The sequence below is a fragment of the Lynx rufus genome, unplaced genomic scaffold (assembly GCF_022079265.1).
Source record: "Lynx rufus isolate CCGP_SWC_20201006 ecotype Redwood Valley unplaced genomic scaffold, mLynRuf1.p SCAF_11, whole genome shotgun sequence".
Taxonomy (NCBI): Eukaryota; Metazoa; Chordata; class Mammalia; order Carnivora; family Felidae; genus Lynx; species Lynx rufus.
The window spans coordinates 33724220-33738382 of NW_025814825.1; the positions used below are offsets into that span (position 1 = coordinate 33724220).

General features: G+C 38.1%; 1 protein-coding gene across 2 annotated transcripts in view; it reads right to left on the reverse strand.

Moving 5' to 3' along the window:
- The window catches only part of CPEB3 (cytoplasmic polyadenylation element binding protein 3), a 156643-nt gene that overhangs the window by 78642 nt on the left and 63838 nt on the right, over positions 1-14163 (reverse strand). For both annotated transcript variants that reach the window (XM_047073167.1, XM_047073166.1), the window contains exon 4: positions 254-421. In XM_047073167.1, coding sequence (XP_046929123.1) covers positions 254-421 — 168 coding nt within the window. The remainder of the gene's footprint in view (positions 1-253; positions 422-14163) is intronic.

A 14163-nucleotide genomic window follows, 5' to 3' on the forward strand; every position in this document is an offset into this window, starting at 1 on the left:
TTCATTATTATTTTAAACGTATCCCCAAACGAAGGCCTAGGAAACAAGACACTGTTGGGAGACTGCTATATATACACACATTTGAACAGCAGACCTGAAGTGCACAATCTATTACTTCCCCATCTATCATATATTTTCATCCTCTGAACACTAAAATATGAATGTCCTAAAGCTGCTTGGAGAGGAGAGACAAGGTCAGATCACACGAAGAACAAATCTGGCCTTTATAAAGTCATTAATGAATGCGTCATACCTTCATCGATATCAGGAGGAAGGCCTCCAACAAACACCTTTCTGGAGTAACGTTCTACTCGTTCTCCATTTTGACAGCGAGTGGGAGAACTTAAGCCAGATGACAAGGATTGATCGCCATGACTGTCATCCAGGAAGGCATCTTCAAAGGGAAAGAGAGAAGACCGACCTGAAACAAACGTGGAAGTTTCCACAGTTAAAATTATTTTCTTGGACAACAGATGCTTTATTAGGAGCCAAAGTGTAGAGTGAATCATACAAAAAATAAAAGAAGTATCCTGAACTGTGACTTTTACAATAGGATAAGCGACCGCAGATTACAGGGTCTAGATAATACCACCATTTTTGTGTAAAGGTATGTATAGCATGGAAATAATTGGATTGATAGCAAGAAGAATCAAAAATTAGAGCTGTTTTTGCTGCTAAAAATCACTACCTTTTAAAACAGTCCATATTACTGCTGCTAAGAGTATTCAGCAGTTATTTTTCTTTTCCCCAGACATTTCTTAAAATAAATGGAAAAGTAGTCTTTATTCACATATTTTTATTTGTTCAAAGGTTCAGACTGGCCCTGACAGCAGAGGGAATATTAAACTGACAACAAAGGCTGATAACTTCTCTGAGTGCAGGACTAAACATGATCGAATTTTCCCTGTCATTTCAAGCTAATCCAATTTGGGAATAAGCATTTGCATTAACAATAGGTGAAACCGCTCTGAAAACAGTGTGAAGGTTCCTCAAAAAATTAAAAAATAGACCTACCCTATGACCCAGCAGTAGCACTGCTAGGAATTTACCCAAGGGATACAGGAGTACTGATGCATAGGGGCACTTGTACCCCAATGTTTATAGCAGCACTCTCAACAAGAGCCAAATTATGGAAAGAGCCTAAATGTCCATCAACTGATGAATGGATAAAGAAATTGTGGTTTATATACACAATGGAATACTACGTGGCAATGAGAAAAAATGAAATATGGCCTTTTGTAGCAACGTGGATGGAACTGGAGAGTGTGATGCTAAGTGAAATAGCCATACAGAGAAAGACAGATACCACATGTGTTCACTCTTATGTGGATCCTGAGAAACTTAACAGGAACTCATGGGGGAGGGGAGGGAAAAAAAAAAAAAAAAGAAGTTAGAGCGGGAGAGAGCCAAAGCATAAGAGACTCTTAAAAACTGAGAACAAGGGGCGCCTGGGTGGCGCAGTCGGTTAAGCGTCCGACTTCAGCCAGGTCACGATCTCGCGGTCCGTGAGTTCGAGCCCCGCGTCAGGCTCTGGGCTGAGGGCTCGGAGCCTGGAGCCTGTTTCCGATTCTGTGTCTCCCTCTCTCTCTGCCCCTCCCCCGTTCATGCTCTGTCTCTCTCTGTCCCAAAAATAAAAAAAAAAAAAAAATAAAAAAAAAGTTGAAAAAAAACTGAGAACAAACTGAGAGCTGATGGGGGGGTGGGTGATGGGTATTGAGGAGGGCACGTGTTGGGATGAGCACTGGGTGTTGTATAGAAACCAATCTGACAATAAATTTCATATATTTAAAAAAAAACAGGTGAAACACGTAAATGAGAACACATAAATTAAGATGTGGGAGTACAGATGTAGATGTGGTTATGACATCTCCACCCTACTAACCTAAGCAATATTTTATATCACTCAAAAAAATTATTTTCATTGTCAACTCTATGGCCAAGTAGAGTTTATACAGAAAAGGCATCTACCCATTTCACACGACTATAAGAAAGATACCAGCAGTTAGTCTGTTAATAAATGTAACACAATGATGCCACCTAATATTACAAAATAAAATCTAAGTTTAAAAACAAATATATTTCCTGTTTGAGTCAGTGAGTTCCTGGTGAAACTTTCCATTAGGTTACACTCTAAAAATGAACTTCTTGAGCTCTCGAACTTTTGAATAAATTCAAAATTCTAAAATAAATTCATACATTCTTCAAAAAAAAGAACAGTGTCTTCCCCATTTAGTCTATCCTGTCTATATTTCCCTGAAAGCTAGATTCTGCGTCACTACAGCCAACTCTCTAAAACAGAATATAAATAGTCTTACAAAAATACTGGACATTTATTTCTCTTACAAAAAAATAGCTACTAATATAACTCTGTTTATTTTATGAACAACCCAGGTGGTATAAGAAAGGCTCTATTTCGATGTTGGGAGTTAATAAATGAAAGGACCTAAGAATTTTTTGTTCAGCTCTTCCCAGATTAGCTACAAAGAAACAGAATAAAATTTGTCACCTCAGTCACCTAGCTTTCTTAGCCTGGCAGGAACAAACAATAGGCAGTGAATTCTCATCGCTTGATGTCTGTTTTGATCAATGGGGGTAAAAGAAATAGATTTGCAGGAACTACAGGCAAAATGACCTTCTCAAAGACATCCAGGGATGTGCTCCCACAACTGTTAGGTTTGCTTTTCACATAGTCTACACTCAGAGAGTTATATGCTTGCTCTGTGACAGGCACATACCCAAATCAGCATTTCCCACACAGTACTCCTATCCTTACCTCTTACCCTCAACACTAGTAACATTAAATGCTCAGAAAATAAAGGCTGATGGGGGTGGGGGTGGGGGGGAGACAAATAAATAATACTGGAAAATACTGCACACCATATGCCCTTCCCAGACATTCACAATCCACATTAGAATACAAACAGTTGGGAAAAGTATCACAGTAAAATAACTTAATCAACATGGACTTAAGATAAAGGAAACATTCAAATATATATAGTTCAGTGGAAAACACCCAAAGAAATATTTATCCATATTCTAGAATCACCAAATAAGATAGTTATTTGAAAGTTCTTGACAAAGAAGTCTGGTGAGAGACAGGCAAATGCATAATTATAAAACAGAAAATTAAGTACTAAGAGAAGAATTTACCAAGAGCACAATTTACTGCCCTACAGGAGATGGGATGGGGAGAGACCTTTAAAGTGATTTCATAGGAAGACAAGCTTGAGCAGAATCTTGTGGGCTTTGGAATTTCTAAGGTAAAGAACAAGAATGCATAGAGAAAGAACTTTCAAAACAGCTTTGGTATTTCCCTCCAAACTAGGTCCTCTAGCATTCCCTGCAATCTCAACAGAAATGACTATTTTCCACATCCAATTCAATCCAGAAATCTAGGAGTCCTCCTTGACATCTCCCTTTCATACCCCAACCCTAATCTCTCACTCACTAAATCCTATCAATTCAAGCTATGAAATAATTCATCAATCCATTCACTTCTCCCATCTTCAGTCCTAATGCCCTGGGGGTCCAGATCACTATCATCTCTGCCCTGAACTAATAGTTTAATGAGTCTATAACACACCCTGTTTAGTCTACTGATGTCTATCTTGAGCCCCACAATGCTTTCTCCACAAAACAGCCAAAGTCACCATTTTCAAATATTAGTCTGAACACATAACCGCACTCACCTTTATCCTTAAAACCTTCCACTGGTGTGGGATAAAGTACAAAAACATCAGTGTCAATTTTTTAGGCCTCTGTCATCTCCTATATCACAGTTGCTGCCTCTCTCCCTCTGGTTCACCAACGTCCAATCACATAAGACTTCCTTTGAATTTCCTGGTCATTCCTCCTTGCCTCTGGCACTAAGGACAAGGTGTTTCATAAATACTCTCTTCCCAACTCCCCAGTTTTCTAGTTAATTCCCACTTAATCCTTAATCTCAGGTGAGAAGTCACTTCCTCAAGGCAGAACCTTTCTGACCTTTTAGATTAGGTTAGTTCCCTTTTCTATCCACTCATTGCACTTCTCCTAACACTTTTCCTAATTACCATTATACTATCGTGTGGGTTTTTATTTGGTATCTCATTCCCCAATCCCATTAAAATGTAAGCTCTATGAGGACAGGGACCAATTTAATCTCGTTTACTGTATCTTCTTGTCCTAATGAGGGCACATAAAAGGGATTCAGTAAATATTAAAAGTGAGGCAGCATCCAGAAAAGGGTGACAGCATGTGCAAAACACACACTACTGCAAGTGTGTGCTGGAATACAACACACAGGTGTGACAATAGCAAGAGGTGAAACCATGTCCTAGGAAATTAAGACCCTTTCCATTGCTTCTATATGTTCAAGTATTATATTCTATACTCTATATTACAAAAGTAATAGGAAATTTCCCCATTTTCCAAATTTAATATTTCATTCTAATACTACCTTTTTTTTTTTTTTTTAACTTCAATCACTTCCCGGAGACTGATATTGCCATCTAATCATCTTCCATCCTGTCAAAAAATGACTTTTCTGAGATGCCTGTGACCCTGTCACTCCCTCTACCCCACATCCTACAATAGCCCCCATCACCCTCACCAGTAATTTGCACCTAAGAAAAGAGGGGATGGGAAAAAAAAAAAAGAAAAGAGGGAATAGGACAAGAGTTTGAAGAAATCTGGGACAGTCCAGATGAGAGATGAGGAAATCTTGAACAAGAGCAGTGAAGAAGGAGACAAAGTAGATATTCAAGACATTCTGGAAAAAAAGACACCTTTCTTTGTGCATGGCCAACATAACCACAGCTTCCCAAAATATTCTGGCAAAGAAAATAAAATCAAGAGTTAATTGTAAAAATTTGGACTATTTTAAAAATTGGTTATGGGTACGTACGAAACTTGCCAAGGTTTTAAAACCGAACCTCTGTCTTATTAGTAGTATTTAGAGTACAATAGACTTTAGTGATAAAGTTGCCCTTGGAAATGACACTGCTAAGAATTCACATGTATGTGATGTTTCTCTGTGGATAAGAACTAAGAATATAGGTCTCAGAGCCCAATCCCCAGATCTACTTAATCTGAATGCATGGGGTTCAAATTTGAAAATCTGCACTTTTAACAAATTTCCCCAGTGATCCCTACACTCAAGTTTAAGAGTGAAATGGAGATTAACTGTCTGTAGCAGGCATCCACTTGAAAGTGATATTGTGTCAAGTATATGGAGCCTTGGGAAACATCCAAATTCAGTCAAGTTAAAGAAAGTACATCCTCAGCAAGAGAATGTAAAATCTGTATCTAGTCAACCTTACTGCCTCGGTGCTGATGGAACAAATCATCAGTCCATAGGAAGCATTTAAAAGACACAAGTGTAGACCAAAAGAAGTTAAAAGGATTTTATCATACTGGTAGGATTACTCCTCTGTGGGACAGAATTGTTCCTTTGATGTTTCCATAGCCTGAAAACCATCTATTTCCCTATGCTCTAATTATAAGTTCCTGAAGGACTGTTCTATTAATTAATTTAGTACTTTGCTACCGTGAAGAGGCACCACTGTAACTCTTAAGCTAGTAGACAAATAATCAGCCACTAAAATTGTATTTCTGTTACGTTCATCTCCTTAAGTTAAAAACATTGGTATTCTGATTTGTCCAGGGTTCCTCATGCGATTAGTATTTGTGCATTCATTTGGTTGGCATAAATCCATTCCCCCCAAGACGAATCATCCCTGGGAAGACTGATAAAATTTTAGTTTCCAGATATGTGTTATTAGAAACTGAAACTTTAAGAGGCTACACCCAAATCATGTCCTATGAGAAGCCCTACTTCACTAACTAGCATCTCTCTGACATTATTTTTCTTTAATGAAAAACACTGCCCAAGACCAAAACATTTCTTTCATTTTTATTTTTGATGTTTATTTTTGAGAGAGAGAGAGGGGGGGAGGGAGCGAGAGAGAGGGCAAGTGTGAGCAGGGGAGGGGCAGACAGAGGGAGGGAGACACAGAACTCGAAGCAGGCTCCAGGCTTCGATCTGTCAGCACAGAGCACGATGAGCGGCTTGAACCCACAAACTGTGAGATCATGACTGAGCCAAAGTCGGAGGCTTAACCAAATGAGCCACCCAGGCGCCCCACCAAAACATTTTAAGTAAGCCATGTTACTTCCCCAAAATTATACTTTTATGTGCCTAGCATATAAATCTGCTTTAGAATCTGATACTTCCAGGGGCACTTGGGTGGCTCAGTTGGTTAAGTGTCCAACTTTGGCTCAAGTCATGATCTCATGGTTCATGAGTTCAAGCCCCGCATTGGGCTCTGTGCTGACAGCTCGGAGCCCGGAGCCTGCTTTGGATTCTGTGTTTCTCCCTCTCTCTCTCTGTCCCTCCCCTGTTCACACTCTGTCTCTCTCTCTCAAAATGAATAAACATTAAAAAAAAAAAAAAGAATCTGATGCTTCCATGTAAAATATTCATATTGGATATTTCAAGAGAAGCAGGAGAATACTTCCCAACAGCTGCACTTTGGCCATTTGGCTTTCCTTCCACCAATGGTTCTGCTTTTGTGATATCTATTTTCAATTAATAACCAGAATGTAGTTTTTTGTTCAGTAACGGAACAAATCATCTCTGAATACAGAGACAACTTAAAGCTAAAAGAGCCTTGTAAGAGAAGTGCCAAATATGAAACCCACAAAGCACTAGTTAAGCATGAAGGCTTATCTGAGAGAAGAACTCTTGCTTACTTAGGAGGCTCCCTTTCCTGCAACTTACGATGGGAAAACAAGAGCCCACTGACCATGATAGTTCCCAAAGCTGCCCAAACCTCACCTCTCAGCTCCCACCAAAGCCTCTGTAGTCAATCCAGCAGCTTCACCCTACTTGTGGCCCAGTACTTCCATTGTAAGCCTGTTTAGTTTTGCAAGGAGCTCAGAAATTAGTCACTTGAGGAGTATGGTTGTTTTTTTTTTAATGTTTATTTATTTTTGAGAGAGAGAGTGATGCACGAGGTGGGGGGGGGGGGGCGCAGAGAGAGAAGGAGACACAGAATCCCAAGCAGGCCCCAGGCTCTGAGCTGTCAGCACAGAGCCTGACGCGGGGCTCAAACTCACAAACCACGAGATCATGACCTGAGCTGAAGCTGGACACTTAAATGACTAAGCCACTCATGTGTCCAGGAGTTGTTAGTTTTTTTTTTTTTTTTAAAGAATTATGAAGAACGACTCCCCTAAGGAAAAAAAAATTGCCTGAAAGTCAAGATAGTCAGGTTCCAGCTTTACTTTGTAATCTTGGACAAAACATTTCACACATCTGAGTCTCATTTACATAATGAGAGATTTGAACTAGATGAATGGTTTTCAAACCTCTGGGAGCAGAATTCCTTGCATTACATAAACATCTTCCACAATACCCTAACATACAGATATTAAAGTGCATCTTACTTGGCATTACCATGTGGGTATGTCTTAGGCATCACAAACTTAACATGTTTTTAAATGAACTCTTGACATCCACTTTGATCCTGTTCTCTCCTGGTCCCATTTCAATACATGGCATTGCATTCATCTGGTTGCTCAAGCTGGAACCTGCACATCAGTGTTGAGTCTTCCTTCTTATTTACTACCCACATTCAATTCTTCAATTTAATGCCATTAAAAAAGGTTGATTCTATCCTCTGGAATATATCTTCTATTTGTTCACGTCTTTCCAACTCTACCGCCATCACTGTATCCGAAAACGCCATCACCTCTTGCCTAGACTACTACCTTCACTCTGAACTAGACAGCCCACTTCTCTCACTTTGCTCTAAATAATAGCCAGAATGCTCTTTTAAAAACATAAATATGATCATTTGACCCTGCTTTAAAACATTCATAGATTTCCTCTTGTACTTGGACCAAGTTCAAAATCCTTACCAGGAGCTAAAGCCCAGAAAGATCATATTTCCTTCCTTCCTCCAACTTCATCTTAATACACCCTCCTCTCTCTCCTACCAAGCTCAGTCATTCTGGTCTCTACTTCCTCAAATACACAAAGCCCTTTCATGCCTCACCCCCCCCCCCCCCCGCCCCACACAAACTTTTTAAATAAAAGCTTTATTAAGATATAATTCACCTACCATACAATTCATCCAATTAACCCATTAGCAGCCACTCCTCATTTTCCTTGAACTCTCTCAGGCCTAGGCAATACTAGTCTACTACTATAGACTACTGTAGTCTACTATTGATACTTTCTATATTAATAGAAAGGATATTTCATAAAAGTGGAATCTTACAATATTTGATCTTTTGTAATTGCCTTCTTTCACTTAGTATGTTTTCAAAGTTTAACAATGTTGTAGTATTTATCAGTACTTTGCCACAAGCCTCTTAAAATAGCTGTCTTAAAATTTCTGGAATTTCCTTTAAAACATTCTAAAGAAAGAGGAGAAAAAAGGATATATGAAACAAGATTAGCAAAAATGTTGATAATCATTGAAGCTAACTGATGGGTACAGAGTTCAATAAACTGTTCTATTTTTGTGTATGTTTGAAAATTTCCACAATAGAAATTTTCCTTTAAAGATACCTGTCTTCCCAGCCTTTGGGTTTCAGTTTAAATAACATCTTTTCAGAGAAAACTATCCTAGGTTAGAGGGAAGTTCCCATTTTTCTTGCCTAGCATTCTTCACAAGTATCGAGTATGGAAATGTTTCTTTCACTTATTTATTGTCCCTCTCCTACTAGAATGAACATTCTGTAGGGAGACAGAACACATCTAGAGTCTAGCACTGCATCCAACCCCAAGTAAGCATACAAGCACACAAATGCAATTAGGGTGGACAGCTCAGAACCCCTGTGTCATTGTTTAAAACCCTCCCAGACCAACTTCTTGCAAAAACAAAACACCAGTGATCTTATTCCCCTCACCATTTCCTGTGCTCAAATCTCCCTATTACTATAAGCAGTAACGTTTCAGATATTATAACCATAAACAGGAATTTCTTCAGCTGTCCGTGTTTCACTGAGGGACCATCCATTCCTTTAGACAAGAAAACTCACATAACCATGTTTGAATTAGCAGGATGCCATGTCTGTATCATGGTCTCACTGACAGAGATGATCTCTCCTCCCTTCAACAAACTTTTGGCAAAAAGACCCAACTTCAACTGGAAACCCAAGTTTGTTTCATTGGATTTTTAGAACCTCTGTTATTACCTAAGATTAATACCTCATATCATGTCAATAGATTTTTATGGATTAAATATACACAGAAGTACATTTTATAATAGTAACTCTACTAGTAAAGTAACTGATGATTCTTTATATTTGCTCATTTACATTGTTTAAAAGAATATTTTATATTTTCCTTGCTGCTTTTCAAGAAATTCTGTTAAACATCAAGAGTACTGGCAGAGCCAACATGTCTACTTATGGACAGAAGTCTCCCAGAGACCTTAAAAGCTCATATGAAAAAGGTAACATATATTTTAAACAGGTGTGAAATGTGTAGTCAAATATCTTGTATGACACTACCTGTTGGTCTAGTTTCTAACAGGGTCTGCAGTGTATAGGAAGAGATATATCAAAGCTTATACAATGCCAGAATACTCCAGAAAAAAATATTAAAATTATTTGGAATCATTTTGATTCTATAGGGGAATATGGGAAGATAAATCAACATCTGTCTAATGAAACACATCTTTAAAACAAAAATGGGTATAATGGGAAATACACTTGGATATTTAAATACTTTGTATATAATCATTAATTTAAAAAAAAACTTATTTATTTAGGGGCACCAGGGCGGCTCAGTCTGTTAAGCGTCCGACTGGTCATGATCAGGTCATGATCAGGTCATCATCTCAAAGTTTGTGAGTTCAAGCCCTTGATGGGCTCTGTGCTGACAGCTCAGAGCCTGGAGCCTGCTTCAGATTCTGTGTCTCCCTCTCTCTCTGCCCCTCCCCTGCTCATGCTCTGTCTCTGTCTCTCTCTCAAAAATAAATAAACATTAAAAAAAATTTTTTTAACTTATTTATTTAAATTCAAGTTAGTTAACATACAGTGTAGTACTGGTTTCAGGAGCAGAACCCAGTGATTCATCTCTTACATATAACACCTAGTGCTCATTCCAACAAGTGCCTTCCTTAATGCCCATCACCCACTTAGTCCATCACCCCACACATCTCCCATCCAGCCACCCTGTTTGTTCTCTGTATAAGATTATCTTATGGTTTGCCCCCCTCTGTGTTTTTAGCTTATTTTTCCTTTCCTTCCCCTATGCTCATCTGTTGTGTTTCTTATATTCCACATATATATATTTCACATGAGTGAAATCATAGGATATTTGTCTTTCTCTGCCTGACTTATTTCACTTAACACAATACACTCCAGTTCCATTCACACTGTTGCAAATGGCAAGATTTCATTCTTTTTCATCGCCAAGTAGTCCTATTCTTACACATCTAATTCTGCCTCCCTACCTCTGTTTCAACTACACTATTGGAAGTGCTTGATTTGCCAAGGTCTACCCTCCAGGACTTTTTTCCTATCTAAGCCTTCAGCTGATGTCCAAGTTCTCTCCTGTTTTCGTTACTTGATCATGAAACCCTCTTCCTAAAGCCGGACATATCTGTGTCTAGGAGTCTTACCCTCTGTTTCAAAAACCATTCATCAGGGCCTCACAGACCATTTCACTGCAAGTTTTCCTCTCCAGCTGGCCCCCAATGCATACACTCAGAGACATAGGCTCCAAAGATCTGGCCATGCCAATCTCACCTTGAAGCTTTTTTTTTTTTTTTTAAGTTGAATCACATACCTGGAAACGCTTGCTTCCCACTCCTCTTCCATTATCCAAATAGTTCCTGAAATTCTACCTATTCCAGAAAACTTTCCCAGGTGTATTAGGAGAGGTGAAAGATTCCACTGGCCTAATCCTTACTGAGAGATCTCAAAACTGTCACAAATAATTCCCTTTGCTTTCTACTCCTAAAATATTTACCAACATGTGTATGTAATGCATAGAATGAGTTATAGCTAAATCTTAATCATAGATAAAGTGCCATACATCAATGAGTTTTCTTAAATCTTTATTTAAATTCCAGCAAGTTCACTTTTTATGCTTTTGTGGGAAAGTCTAAACTTTAGAGGAAAGAAATCAATAATTAATATAATCCCCGATCACACAAATAAACGAGTATGAGGAAATCTGCCACTTTAAAATTTATACTATGCAGCAGTGGCCCAAATGAGTATATTTTAGGAAATGAGAATAAATATGTGGTACACCTGCCCCATCTCACATGGCTATGTCACTACATTTAAGTAAGATGACTTCTTTTTCAGCTTTGGAAATAAAAGACTAGATAAAAGCATGGAACAAAAATTCTCTACCTGGTCTTTTCTCGTTACAGAAAGTCAACATTCAGTCTTTTAATATTCTCTCTCTCTTTCACACGCACACTCTCTCTCTCATCATTATTATCTTCTTCATTGACAACTAGCAAACTACACACTTACGGTGAGCAGGGACCAAGTCATTCTAGGCAGTGTTTAGCGTAACACTTGATGCAAATACGACCATGCTTGTGAAAACAATTAAGTTAAACTTTACAAGTAGATATGGGGAAGGTAACAAGAAAATAGAAGAGTAATTTTTTCAGGACCTTAGAAATTACAAGTGATCTTAATATTCTTGATGTCTGGTATTTAATATACTATGATTTGTAAAAGTAAAATAATTTGTTTAAAAATAGGATGCTATACTCTGGTCTGCATAGATGTAGGGTGTTATTTCAAAAACAATCCTCATCCATAAACATTTAATAAGTGCTAATTACATGTAGGTCACAGTACTAGGCATAAGACACAACTGTCCTCAAAGAACTTCTCTCCAGTGGAAGAATCAGAATGTACAGAAAAAACAAGAAGAATGTAAGACAGTAGAAGCAGAGGAAAAGGCTGCCTACAAGGCACTGGGCAAGGCTTCCTGGGAGAGAGAAGGCTTAAATTCAGCATAAATGCATGAACTAAGGATAGGCTTTAGATAAGGAAATGAGAGGAAGGGTGGATAGTACTTACGATGGCCAGGCTGTGGGAAAGTACGGAGACTGACAGGGGAAGGTGGGATGGAAAAAATGGAGACAATGAGGCTGGTGAAACTGGGAGAAGCCAGATGATGGGGGTCCTAAATGGAAGAGGAGCATGACATGGACAAAGTGGTGTTTCAGAAAGAAAGAAACAATAGAAATGAGGCCTGAGACACTAGAGGAAAAACTCTGGCAAGATGTGGTAACTGATCGGTACGTTAGAAGTGGAGACGCTAGTCCCTGCTGTCTACCCTCCAGATGGTGTCTGTTTTCTGTATAAAAGTGTCCATTCCTGGGGTGCCTGGGTGGCTCAGTTGGTTAAGCGACCAACTTCGGCTCAGGTCACGATCTCGCAGTTTGTGAGTTCGAGCCCCGTGTCGGGTTCTGTGGTGACAGCTCAAAGCCTGGAGCCTGCTTCAGATTCTGTGTCTCCCCCTCACTCTACACCTCCCCTGCTCACGCTCTTTGTCTGTCTCTCAATAATAAATAAACGTTAAAAAAAAATTTTTTTTAAAAAGTGTCCTTTCCTTATTCCTTCTCAAGAGTGATCAATTTTCTACCAACATGAAAAACTATATGTATAGTACAGAATGATTTCTAGTAATACTATTATCTATGCTTTCAATTTATAAGCAAGAAGGTTAAAAATATTAAATGGTAATTTCTACAGCTAAACAATAATCAACTACACAAATGTTTTTCTTCACAGCGATTTAAAAACAAAACTGATGATACGATTCCATCATGAAAGAAGTTTTCAATGGTAGTTCAAATACTTATTAGGTTCTGCCAATATCCATCTACTCAACAAATATTTACTGTGGAATCAATAATAAAATACTATGAATGTAATATTATTAACTTCTCTTTAAAACTCAATTACAACATCAGAGATATCCTGATGAAATGTAAACAGCACTCAATAAGCAACCAAAAGACAAAGGTTCCAGATCTGGCTCTGACTTTAACTTGAGACCACATAGCAAGTAAATCACTTCATCTCTCCCAGATTCTGCAAGTGAGTCCCAAAGCAGCTTATACTGGTGGAATGCTTTTAGTGTACACAAATAGGTTTTCCTCTCCCATTTTTTACACTATAACTTCACTAACACTCTTAAGGTTGGACAAGATTGGCTTTATTACCTCATAATCTACAGATGAAGATACCAGACAGAAGCAATAAAGCAGTGATTACAAACTAGGTCTTTGACCCTAAATCACATACTCCTTCAAAACACTACATTAGGCTCACCCTACCAACTTAATAAAATTATTTGAATGAATTACAGATAGAAAAATGCTGTAGAAAGGTAATGGCATTATACAAATAAAAGCAGTATTATTTTGTTTGAGTGGAATCAGGAGACAATGCAAGTTTATGGGGCTTAGAGCCTATACAAGTTGGGGATCTGCTTCAAGAAAAAGAACACAAAAATAAGGTAAAGAGGGAGTCCCCTTGAAAGTGAGGGTCCCTACAACTTAAGCTTCTTTACCTTCAAGGTAAATCTGCTTCTGGATCAACACTAAAGAATTCACCAGTAAATCTACTAAGATCAAGAATTGCCCTCTAAAACCTAACTTTTGCTTTCTAAATAGTATGAAAAGAACACAGTGGATAAAACACACACACACACACACACACACACACACACACACACACACAAAATTATGCTTGGCCTTTATTCTCTCAAGATCATAATAAATCACGTAACAAAAATTTCCAGGTAGAAATAAATAGTCTTTGCTATGTCTATATTAGGATTAAAAGAACAAACTACCAACTAACAACAAAAAACAACTATAATGAAAGTGATGAGAATTATTTTGCTAAAATAAGCTAGAACATCATACCACACAATAATTATTGTTTTGCACACACACAGGTATAAACACACACACACTCATATTTACTCACAATTTGGCAAGCAAAAGATCTCATTAAAAAATTTACCTCGTCTCCGCCCATAGCTCCTGGCTGCATGTAAACACAGAAGAAAACCATGGGTATCTTTATCAAAATGGTGAATTTAGAAATAAAAAAATATTCACATAAACCTTTTCTAAGTATTTTCAGAATTAATCTGGAGATACTGTTCAACTTGACTGC